The 13,063-nt window shown below is 40.9% G+C and overlaps 1 protein-coding gene across 1 annotated transcript in view; it reads right to left on the bottom strand.

Moving 5' to 3' along the window:
- LOC147195942 (neurexin-3a-like) overlaps nucleotides 1-13,063 on the bottom strand; it is a 56,142-nt gene that overhangs the window by 32,469 nt on the left and 10,610 nt on the right. The window contains 7 exon segments of the mRNA XM_086126605.1: nucleotides 617-737; nucleotides 996-1,115; nucleotides 2,341-2,367; nucleotides 4,388-4,591; nucleotides 7,078-7,461; nucleotides 7,978-8,125; nucleotides 8,494-8,787. Of these exon segments, the coding sequence (XP_085982731.1) occupies nucleotides 617-737; nucleotides 996-1,115; nucleotides 2,341-2,367; nucleotides 4,388-4,591; nucleotides 7,078-7,461; nucleotides 7,978-8,125; nucleotides 8,494-8,787 (1,298 nt within the window).

The raw sequence follows: 13,063 nt of genomic DNA, 5'->3' as shown, positions 1-13,063 counted from the left end.
CGAAAAGACAATCATTTTAAGTTCTGTTCCGCTAGTTAGGTTTTCTGATCTGGCAATACTGTACACAATTCTTTTTAGATTTTTGTGACTATTGAGCATGTTACAAAATTTTGATGAGCGAAGTTTCAGTATCCTCTTTGTCCACATCCTGGTAGGCAACTTGTCTGTTGCATCATCAAAGTGGGGGATGTAGCTTACTGTTTTTATGCTTTGTTATACAATGGTTAGTGTGTGTATTCTGTTTAGCTTTGTACGACAGTCAAACATGCCAAACTGTCTCGCTGACATTGCTGACATGGTTTAAAAAAAGGTTTTATGATGGCCACAGTTGGACCCTGGAACAAATTAGTAATACGAATTTCCATTTCATAAACAATTATGAATTCCAAATCTGAACAAAGGAGAGGTCAACCAGCGTCTTGGAACAGTGGTTCCATTTTATTTCCCCGTAATTTGAAATGTGACAATTTCGACCAATCGACTTCAGCTAAAGCTGAAAGTCTGCTTTCGTCCCACGTGGATAGTTTGGCTTCACAACTATTCTGAAAGTCCAACGAGATGTCACTGTTTATCCAAATCTGAACTATTTCCAGTGACTTTTTTTTTTTTTAAATACCTGAGGCTCTGCAGATGACCAATAAAGCTGGATGGGATGCTTGAAACATATCTGCGCTCTGTCATCACGCCTGTTTCAATGTTGTGGAACTCCAGACGTGTGTGGTCACCCACCATTTGGCCTGAAGATGGGGAGGGTGCAGGGGATGGGTTGAAAAGAAAGACAAAAACAAAAAGAAAAGAGAACACTGTCTGACACTAACACAAAAGGGCTGATTTAAGGAGGACATTAAATTAACAGTATTAGAGTGATGCAAGCTGCCACTCCTAATTTCCAAAGTTGCCAGAGTTGAAAGCAGAACTGCATTGGTACTACGAGTGGCAACATTTGGCGAAACAAGGTAAGAACATCATAAACCCGGGTTTATGCAGTTAAGTACCTTCTGCTACATCATCGTCAACGATTAGCTTGTAGGTTTTGCCGCGACGCACCACACGTACTGTATGCCATTCATTATCATTGAGCTTTTGCCCAGCATACAGCGTCTCCGGTCCTTTGCCTGAGAACAATCACAAAGTTAAACACATCCTGATCCTCAAACCAATCCTTTGGTTTCCCACCATTCGACTTGAAGTGTTAAGGATAACTGTAAAGCTAGCTTTTAAGCTATCTGGACTTAGTTGGGAACCAAAGGTTTGGTTCAAATAGTGACATATACCGTACATATAACATTTCTTGAGGGACACTTCTGCACCTTCGTTGAGCAGTGACGGTTCTCATACCGTTGCTTAACAGAGGAAAAAGGGTACCGGTAGGTATGTTCCTATCATGACTGGCCTGGCCTTATTTTTCTGTCTTGATTACATATAGTCGAAGAAACGGTCTACATTATCACAATTGCTCAGCTGAGTTAGCTTGCTAAAGTTCAGCCCATTGTATATGAGAACACGTTTCCCACTTACTAGATGTTCATATGAATCCTCAAAAATGTTGCTCTCTGACGGAGGGCAACTTTAGACAAAACATTTTACGATGCAAAAAAATCGGGCTGGTGTGGTCATTCAAAATGGTGCAAATATTTTCATTAAATCTGATTTTTTTTTTTAACCAACTCATCTTCCACATTCTGCTTTAAAAGGGACACATTATGCTAACAAATAAATTGCTCACAGGGATCTCAAGTGTGAAATGACATAACTGGGTAAATCCTTGAGGGCTGCCTTTTTCTGTGAATTTGTCGGTCTATTCTGAACGTTTGCTGAACTGTTACATCATGGGCCGTAAGGGTTGAGTGATTTTTCCAGCGTATGAGATATAATTCATCTTTCATTAATCTCGTTGACAAATTTAATTTAGCAGTCAGGTGAATTATTTCAACAGAAAGTAAAATCGGCGTTGTCTTTGTGAGGGAGGGCTTTGCTTTTTGCTCAATAAGTCACCGAGCCATATATCTGCCCCTAGTCGCCATCCCAAACGTACTATGATACTGTTTCGGTTAGACAGGACAGTTTTATATCTATATTAGTGGGACAAGACCACCCCCTCAAAATTGAGAGGCAAAAATAATAGGTGTTATAAATTCTTGATCCTTGACAAAAGTAAGTCACAGACATGATATTGAGACACCTAGTAACCGTTTTCATTGTGGGAGTGGTGGGCGCAAAATATATCTCTTTAAGAGAAAGTGGAAGGTGGCTCAAAAGACAAAGAAAAAGCAGTTTGCATATATTGCATCAACAAATCATCAACACAGAAAGCAAAATGAAACTTGAGTGGTAACTTACTGGAGTTACAGTTTATCCTGATACAGTCTAGATGGGGAAGAATAAATGACAGATGAAATTGCATCCTTCAAGGTTACAGCTGCAGACATCCAAAAACAAAAGTTCCACCCTTCCGGGGACGTACACATGTAGAAAGACGGCCATTTTATGACTTGCATCTTTATATCTAACATGTTATTTATTTCTCGGACAAAGTCACATTTTAAACAAACCATTGCCATGTGTGTTTATTTGAAGACTGTTTTATCACAAGGTATTGATAACTACAGTATAGGTGTTACTCAATGTGGAACAACACTAAACACTAAAATGGCCACTTTTGGTACCAGCTGCATTCGATTTCCAACCCACAAAATTGGACTTGGATTGGATTGATATCGTTTTATCACTAAATTTCAAAGTCAATCGAATGATATGAATTTGAACATGAGAGTTTTGTCAATCATCTCATTGAAGCCATGAAGGGTTGGTCACCATGAGGCTGATAGGTTCATGTGCCGTCAACCGCAACAGAAAAGTGGGAGCAAACAGCCACGATCCAGTCAGCACCAGCACCATGCAGAGGCGCAAGACCCAGCCATCAGATCTGCTGTGCTATAATACGCTTGTATATTGATAACTACAAGAAATGTGTGTCAGTGTGTCATGTGTGCGAGTGTGTATGCTTGTCAGTGGGAACGTTTATTGGGCGTCAAAAAATAACAAGTTGAAAATGGATTCATGTGTCTGTGCATCTGCGATGATTACATACTGTAATGTTACAACGTAGGATTTTCTTTTTTTTTAATAGTCAGTGTGGATTGTACAATTTGAGCGGTTTGACCTTGGGAAAAGGCTTGGGGGTCATAGCCAGCTGTAGGTTTTGCTGGGCTCTGTTCTCGGGCTGTTCGCCTGACGGGCCGCAGGCTTAAGGCCTTTGAAGGGGTGAATACCATCTTTTGACAAAGCATAATGGAAAATGGCGTTGAGAGCTACATAGAAAACCAAAACTTCCACACACCATAGTCAGCAGATGACACTCCAGAAAGGTGAGAGGGAAGATATTAATACACAACAGAATAATGTGAAAGCAAATCAAAGTTTTGTTGATCGGTGGACATACTTTGTGGAAGTCAACTCTTAGAAAGTCTCAGCAGATTTTTTTTCCCTCATAATTTGGAAATTTGACATGCAAGTAGGCCTCTCGACACAATCTTCTCAAAATGTGTTTGTGTGCTTTTAGCGCTGTGACTTCCTCAAAAGATCGAAGCAGATTCAGGGGATTATGGGTATTCCTGTCGCTTGTCTTTTCCAAACATTTAACTGAAATGAAATGTGATGGTATAACCGAACACATCTTAAAGTGTACAGTAGAACCTCAAAATCTTGAGAACATGCAATCAGAATTTTCTGGAGGAAAAAAAAAGTGCCTCATGATGTCACTTAAGAAAGACGTCAAGATATTTCACGGCTCTCCCGCGCACCCAAGGAGACCTCAGTTTAGCGAACAGAACGCGATTTAAAAAAAACAACATGCTGAACTGACATCACAAGTTGCCTGAAAGTAAGCCGACTGACATTCTGAGTCGTAAGAATCCAGCATTAGCAGATGTCAATACGTGTTAAAGGTCTACGATTTACCTTCATCTTTTGCTACCTTACTGTTTTGCTTGTCTGGCAGTTTACAGTTTTCAGGAACGATACGTGAGCTGCACGCGCATCGTGACTACCAAACCTTTTGTTTTGGGAATAAGAAATTGTCGGTCCACTAGTGCATCGGAACGATGGCGGTCGACACTTGAGGTTCCACCGTAGCTGCAGTGACGAAAACCCTGATCGTTTTCTTTTCGTACACACTGCATAGACACTCATGCAAACTAGGTAATGCGGCTCCGATTGTTTTCCTGAAGCTAATATGAACATTTAAGGGATTCGAGTATGGTATGTGATGAGAAGACGTGAACAAAAACAATTGAGAAACCGTGAGGAAATATTAGCACTCAATGACAAACCATCGCATGGAGAGAGTGGAGGTGCGGACACAGATGGAGAGAGGTGCCTACGATACCTAGATTGACCGTGAGTTTGACGCGGCCTCCATCCAACTCCAGCCTGAGCGTGTCGGCCGAGTCTCGGGAGGTGGTGGCCATAAGGAGGCCGTAAGCCCTCTGGGATCGAAAGCGTAGCGAGACATCCTCCGCCTCGGTGTGCATGACAGTCGGCATCACCACTTTCATATACATGCTCCCGTCATAGGAGAGGATGGAAGCCTCTGAAAGAGAGGTGACGGATGCGCTTTACAGGTTCAAGTCAATTCCGTACTATGCATTCAAAACGCTCATTTCCTGGTTAAATCACAAATACATGCAAATCCAATTTTTTCCAGATTTGTCATCTTAATGTAGGTATCACTGTGTTGAAAAAAAGGTGAAGTCACGGTGCACTCTGGTGGCCAAACACTAACTATGACAGGAGTCCCATGACCTGTCCCATGAGACAGATAGCTCAGTGGAAATTGGGTAATTTGGCAAATCGCAACCCCATGACCCTTGTGAAGAAGTCCATTAGAAAATGGATGGATGGATGGATGGCAAGTTGCTCTCTTGGTGTCAGAGACTTTCCTCGGCAACATTGCGTCAGTCAAGCGGTTCTATGTGACTGTGTGAAAAGTAACCAGCCATTAAAATTGGTTCTAAAATCCATATTACCATGTCAAATTCAATGAAACAAATGATGCGAGTTTCTATCACATGGCAAAATGAAGATAAATATGATAAGAAATGAGAAGATTAGAAAAAGCATGGAAGCTGCTATCTCAGCTTGTTCCTGAGCAGTCGAGTGACAGAAGAAGATGAAAGTATCAAAGCAAGAAATTAGCATTTGTGTTATCTGTTTAAAAAAAAAAGTTTTTGGAATGACTAACGTAATACATTTTTTTTTATAAGTAGTTTCCAATGCTTAGTTACTTTTCAACCACCCTGTACATTGCGGTCCAGTGACCCTCCGTACTATAAGTACAGAAGGTACGTAGCTTCAAAGGGAAGCTACACTCCAAACTAATTCCATTGTCTTCCTTTGCATGCTATGGATGACTATGATAGTCAGCCACAACATTTCCTGATATGCAATGTTCACGTAAAACTTGAAATAAATTTGCACTCATTGAGAGAAATAATGAGGGCACCCACACAAGCTCAGCTCTGGTGCAAGAGGTAAATGAACAATTCTGGAAGCTAACAAAGCTCAGTTTTGATAGCCACTGTCACTCTCACAGAGACACTGTCAATGAGCTATGCATTATTCAATACTTTGCTGTTATTATGGTTGCAGTTGGCAGTGGCTTCATGTTCCTCCGCATCGTAGTATGGAGTGACATTCCGGGTGATTATATCTTCATCATTGACAAATGCATCAAAATGCATGTCAATCTTCAAAGGCAGGAACAAAAAAATATAATAATCATATTGCAATATTTCATTTAATTATTTCTTGGAATGCAATTTAGAGGGATATGCGCATCCTATATCTGATTGACCCATGTATTTTTGTCTTTTTAAGGAATAAAAATTAGATTCTCTGGGAACTTAATTACAGGCCAGAAGATAAGGATAGAGAAAAACAGTCTGATTTAAAACGTGATATGATAGAGCAGCTATTATTTTGTATGCAAAAAAAATCTGGAACAATTTGTGGCTCTCGGGGAGGAAGTTAATTAGTTTTCTCACCCAGAGTTTAAAAAAAAAAAATGGACACCTTGCAAGAAAATTGGTCAGCAGTGCGGTGCAATGTTCAGGCAGAGGCAGCTGTGCATGCCTGTATAAGATTGACAAGACCGGGTCTGAACTGTCTCTCTCCAACCTGTTATAGAATTAGCTCAATTTCTTGAATAGTAATCTACTATTACTATCATGCTACTGTTTGTGGGTTACGCTACTCCCTTGCCATGGATAAAGAGACTTTAAGTAGACTAGAGCAGGCTAAAACATGTGCCAATGTGGCGGCTTGATACAGAGAGAGAGAGTGAGTAAATTCAAAATGTGCACTGAAAAAAACAAATTTACTTTGTCAAGTGGCTGCACATAATAGAATCATCTGGATTGCCATACATTTTTTAAAGTGCAGTTAAAAATGTCGATCTGGATAAATCATTGAAGTGGCGGTGTTTGTGGTTGGGGTGTGCGCATGGACACATACGGTCAGGGTGGAAGGCGGTCTTCAAATGTCCACTTGCCAAATCAAATCTGTGATCTACCTGGCTAACTTGACATCATCCACTTGTGGAGGTCTGCTTGCAGTTCCTGCTTTGCGCACTTTGACCTCCGGGAAATCAGTTTCTTCTTTCGCCATATAAACGGCTCTGTGCCTCTCGCATACTGATATTAAGGAGAATGAAAGAAGGCGCTTCCATTGGCTAATGGTGAATGAAGTCAGTTGTGTTCACACCCACAACGGCGCACAACAACCATTCTTAACTGCCCCAAGCTGCGTGTGTGTGTGAAAATACTAAAACTACATCTAGTCCACCTCCAAGCAAAGTTGGAGAGCTCACCGCACTAGATTTGCCCTGAGTACGAAAAAAGGAGCCCTTAGGATCCTCCTTGAGAATGAGTATTCGCTAAGATCTCCACAGACAACGGTGGGTATTTTTAACAAGCCCTGCACAGAAAGCATGCTAAAAGGCGTTGTACTCACTTTCCATCAGAGTTTTGTGTTTTCAATGCATTGTAAAAGATGAAAGCGCTTATCGCACATATTTACCTCTCTCACAAGTGCGGGACCAATAACCAGTGCCAGTGCAGTCACAGATGAATCGATTCCAGCCTTCTTTGCAGGCACCTCGGTTCTTACATGGGTAACTCTCACATTGCTTGCCAGGTTGCTTGTTGCAGGAAGGCTTAATACCAGCGCCATTTTGTGCCTCAGCAATCTGGCGGATGTCTTTGCTTCGCCCATCAATGAAGAGATCACGGATGCAGCCTACGTAGCCATAGTTAAGCATTGCTGTCCAAAGCTCAGTTGGCAAAATTAGGTTGGTGCGATCAGTGGGAAGCCCCCCCAAATACATGTCACCTTCCAGGTCGAGTATTTCACTCTCACCACTTGCTGTGAATGGGGTTCTTCTGCTGTTTACAGAGATGGTACCTGTGATGGGTATGGAGTAGACATCAAAATTTGAGTCACAATGCTACGACAGTTTGTTTCAGAACACATTCGTCATTCGAAATAAACAAAAATGTTCTTGCAATAACGCATGACTTAGCTGCCATTCACGCTTGAACGTCAGAATGTTTTGCAAGTTGAATGTTTTGTTTTTACTGCTGATTATATCTGTGATTTGCTGATAAAATTCTGAACAAAGAGAGAAATGTGTGTATGTGTACACACACACACACATACACACACATATATTTATATTGGGGTTCAACCATTAGCCGGTTGAAGGCCAAAGTAGATCAAAAAGTCCAGAGCCGTTTTTTTTTTTAAATTAAAAGTTTGTTTGTGTATGGAACCGAATAATGTTGTATCCCTTTGGCAAAAAGAAAAAAAATGGGGCACGGCCAGTAAAATGGAAAAGATGGGATTGACCCAGAGGTTCCAATGTCCAATTAAAATCTCAGGCGAACAAACGATAATTTTGCAAAATTGTTGACAACTGACCTGAGCGGCCATCTCTCTGGATATCAACATGATACCAGGCACCATCATTGACCTTTGTTTGTGTGGCCTTCACCTTTATGGTCCCTGAGCCCATGTCCAACAGCAGGTACAGACTTCCATCCAACAGCTCAACAGCAAAGAAATCCACCTAGAAAAATAGTTTTAAAATGACACCAACAGACATCTTCATTAAAATCTAACTGTTTGTAGTCTTCTTAGTATAGCAATGCCATCATTTTAAATGAGTCGGTCTGTGGGTTTCTCCAACACTGCATCGGAGGACAGACAGTAATGGTCAAAGAACAGGAGCAAATAAGATTACAGAGGCAACTTTTGCAAGCTCTGTTTCTTTGCGTGAACAATTTAGGGAAGACTCTTGTCTTCCGGTATAACTGTGTTCAATGGAAAAAATAAAAAAAGGGCATTGAAGGCCATTGTTAGAAGCCATTGGTGCAGAGCCCTGACCTTGACCCCAATTGCTTTATGTTAAACATTAATCATCTGAGACGGCCTGACCTTAGTGTTCTTCTGGCTACGAGCTGCATCTTTGCGCTCTTGTGGTTTGCCGTGGGTGAAGAGGATAAGGCCATTGGGCTCCGTAGTGCGAAAATCAAAAGAGATGGATCCCATCCGCTTGGTATTCCACTTGGGTAAGCTGATATAGGCCTCTGGAGTCTCAAAAGAAATGGGGTCCAGGGTTGCCACATTTTCACACTTGTAGGACACCTCGCCCTGGATCTTCATCTTGGGGTCAACAATCCGAGCGAGTCGGGACAACTCAAGGCGGATGTCATTGTTCTTGTAAACCACCTGTACAAGAAGGAAGAAAAATGTATCACGTCAGTTTGGTTGAGGAGTTCCTTTATTGTCATTGCTAATGAAAATAAGTTTCGATAAAGCTGAGATTTCCACAAATATGCAACCTACTGTATATTTGAGGTATATTTGGAGGTCTTGCCTATCCCAGCTGACTGGTGGTAAAATAGAGACTTTTATCTGGACTGCACCAGTAAGTCACAGGGTACATGTAGAGACAGACAGTCACCGTTTTTATGTAATGTCATCGATGAGTGGGATCCACAAGTGAACCCATGCTGCCTGCACCAAAGTCAGGTGAATGTACCACAACAGCATCGGTAACTCTTGCCTGTAAGATCACGACCAATAAAATACAACTGCAAAAACCCCGTAGAGCAGGGGTGCCCAAACCTTTTGGATCGAAGATCTACTTTTCGATCAACTAACCTCCCGGGATCTACCCTTACCGGCACGCGCGCACACGCACGCCATGATGAGAAACAGCCTGAAACTGAGGCATGCGACGCACTTTTGCAGCCTGTTAACTATCGGAGCTCACACGTACCGTTTTAAAGTGCTTCCCTGGGCCCTCCTAGATTCCTATTCTTTGCCCGTGCCCTCGGTGAATTGTACACAAAGCAAACTCTGAATGAGAATAATGACGAGAAAAGATAGAGCGCAACAGTTCTGATCACAAGCTGCAATTGCAGACTGCTGAGAGCTAACAACTTCCGGTGACGTCATCACGCGCCACCGTAAATTCAAGATTTACCTGCTTTATTTTATTTTTTTAAATATTTTTTGGTGAAAATGAGACTGATAAGATGATTAGGGTGCAGTGTACATTAACACAAAAAAATACAGGTATATTACTAACATGTACAAAGACACACAAATGGTTGTTTGTTTTTTTTCTCCTCGACACTCCTCGGATCTACTTGGGACCTGTCTTAGATCTACCGGTAGATCAGGATCGACCTAATGGGCACCCCTGCTGTAGAGATACCGTTCTATTTCAAATGAGAGCAACCTGACTATGTGGCTGTTTTGTAAAAGACTGCTGAATTTTTGTCTTGGACCCACCATTTGAACAATCTTTTGACTTGACATGACTGTCAAAATAACTGTTGTGATCAAGGTCATCCTAACATGAAGGCTCATGGTGACCCAAGATTTGTGTACAGTCCAACACAACATATAACATCCCATCCGTTTTTTTCCCCCATTCTACAATATTGAACGGACCACAAAGAAAAACCTAGTCTTTTTGTTCTAAAATGACATAGACAAAATTTGGAGATGAAATGAATAGCAATATCAAAAGTGAGACTGGGTTACTTCATGTATGAGCAATTGTCCATCCAGTGAAGGAAAAACAAAAGAATGAAAACATTAAGTGACCAATCTCTTATCACAGCAGCTCTAAATGCTGTCAATATCAAAGGGAGGATGGAGTCAGGGAGAGGGGTTTGTGTGCAAATTGAAATTTGCTCAAGCGGAAAATTGAAGCCCTTTTTTCACCTCTAATTCTGTGGGCAGTGTAACTCCTTATGTCTGGATATATTTTGGTCACAGGCATACATAAAAACAACATACTTTCTTTCATTACACTCTTTTATATATATATACAATAAATTTGTATTCAATTCAAATATATATATATATTTTTTAATATATATACCTGTATATATATATATTTTAATATATATACCTGTATATATATATATATGCACACACACACACACACACACACAAACACATTCATTCTGTCAGAGTGGGTAGCGTGAGGTGCTGAGATTATCAATAATCCACCAGGAGATTTGACAGTAAATAAACTCATCCCTCGAGGTGCCTGGGAACTGGTATTTTCCTCCTCTCTTGCCTTTATTTATAGTCATTCTTTCTCTTTTTGTTTCATCCTTCCACTCTAAACTCTTTCCTCTCATACATCAATATAACCCCGCCCCCATCCCCCAAAACCCCCAGCTATGCTCTCTGCTACTCTGGGCGTAGTTTAAAATCAAGGCCTAAATAAGATTGACAGTTTCAACACTCAAGTGCAGGAAAACCATTTGTCATCAAAATAGCTAACTATAGTCTGTAGAACCAGGGGTGTGCATTCTGTCAGTACTGACGGACGGTCCGTCAGTCCATCACTGATGGACGCCTGTTTTACTGACCATTGAAAAATTACGGAAACAGGAAAAAAACAAAAAACAGACTAAGCACTGAGGGAAATAGGTTTTCGTCTGTCTGAAGTTCCGACTGACCTTTTTGTCCGTCACTGACAAATACCCGTTCTGCTGACGACTGGAGACTCACTTTCACTTTGGTATGACAACACAAATCTACATTCTTTGAGTATGTACTATATGTGTATTAATTTACATCTAAACCTTTAGTTGTGTTTTTCTGTTAAATCTTGGTGAAATTATTTATATTCAATCCTGACTCATGCGTTTGTTCACAGGGTGGAATCTGTATAATACAGTCGGCATCATTTCTGCAAAATTTGAATGCATAAATGTTTGACCTTGGAGCTTCTGTTGTGAATTCCTTCAATGTTATAAGTGCTCATGGAGAATAATAATGGGGGACTGGTAATACACCGAAGGTGGGTATTTACATTTCAATGTATGATAGTTATTTTACCCATGTATTTGGGTTGTAACTGTGTGCTTGTTATACTGTGGTAGTTAAGACTGGCTTTGAATTCAGATAATGTGAAAACGAGTACCGTATTATCCACACTATAAGGCGCACCGAAAAGTCTTCAATTTTCTTATAAGCTTACGGCGGCCCTTAAAATCCGGTGCGCCTTGTGTATGGTCATTACGGTAATATGTCGACCCCAAGATGCCTCCTTCCTGGAGACATGCTTACAATGTTATAACTTGCTGTTGGTTCAGTGAACTGTGTCACTGTTTTATTTAACACGTTTTTGTTGCAGCTCCGCAAAAAGGAGAGCTGTGGCCTTGTTTTTTAAAAATGTACACTGTACGCTTCATGACCGCCTCGGAAAAACGTAAATTCACGATTCCTTCATTGAAACTATGAAAATGGAAAATAATGCATCAAAACAGAAAATCAAGCGAGGAAATCACAAAATAAATTCTATAGCCCCTCCTACAGAATTTATTTTGTGATTTCCTCATTTGTGAATGCAGTCCACAACAAAGGAATAAACAAACACTTTTGAGCCAGTCCAGTCTCCTACAATTTACTGACATCTGATCGTTCAGTTGCAGTTACGCTCAAGGAAATGCTAAAATAAATTCTGTTGGGGGACTGTAGAATTTATTTTGTGATTTTCTGTTTTGATGCATTACTGTATCTTCAATTTTCATAGTTTCATTGAAGTAATCATTAATTTACGTTTTTCGGAGGCGGTCTGGAACGCCTCTCGAGTCAATTGAAGGGCTGTAGCACTATCTAGTGGATGCATTGTAGATTGCGCCTGATAGTCCAGTGCGTGCAATATATGAAAAAAAACATTAAAAATAGCCCATTCATTGAAGGTGCAGCTAATAATCCAATGCACCTTTTAGTACGGAAAATACGGTAAGTCTCCTGTCACACTTTTGTGGGCAACACAGTTTTTGCTTCTTGCAGGCTTTATCATGCTGGCACCCAGTTGAGCGCAGCACATCAAGTTTCTGTCATTGCTTTTTTTTGAGGTTTTATCTGCAAGGAGCAGACATTAGACGTAATGATAGTGTCCATTAACTTTTAGTATGCATGGTTCTCTTCTACCTATTGGTGATACTTTGCTTAAGCAGTGCATTGTGTATGGAGCCAATGTAAATGTGTCTTTAATATTGCAATAAATTAGAACAGATCTCTTCAGTGAGAATGCTGAGTAGATACATTCAATACGGGATGAGAGACAAGTTAAGCACTGTGGCTATATGGAATGGAGTAATTAGTGTTTTGTTCTTCTGTGCTCAGTCCTTTCTGTTTCCCTATCTCCGAGTCTATTCGCTAAGTAAAAGGACTACATGTGAACGGTAGACGGTGGATTTGGGGAGTGATGGGAGTAGGTTGGAGGGGGGGGGGGGGTACTGGGAGTAGTGACAATTACAGCAATTATGTGTTATTGTAGGCCATTATGCATTTTGTAGGCTCTGAGATGTCGCCTTTCTCTGTAATTGCTGGCTTATGAAAAGCATAATAATCGTGGGCCAGCCAGCCACATGGGCTACCTAGGGCAACCAGTATTCGGTGCCATGGTAACAAAACATTTTTCTATAATGCCACTCTAGATGGCGAGTGCAAGAGCATTGCAAGC

Source organism: Hippocampus guttulatus, chromosome 13 (assembly GCF_054856545.1).
Source record: "Hippocampus guttulatus isolate MCC_2025c chromosome 13, RoL_Hgut_1.0, whole genome shotgun sequence".
NCBI classification, from domain to species: Eukaryota; Metazoa; Chordata; class Actinopteri; order Syngnathiformes; family Syngnathidae; genus Hippocampus; species Hippocampus guttulatus.
The sequence above is the reverse complement of the archived record's forward strand: the minus strand, read 5'-3'. Positions and strand labels throughout refer to the sequence as shown.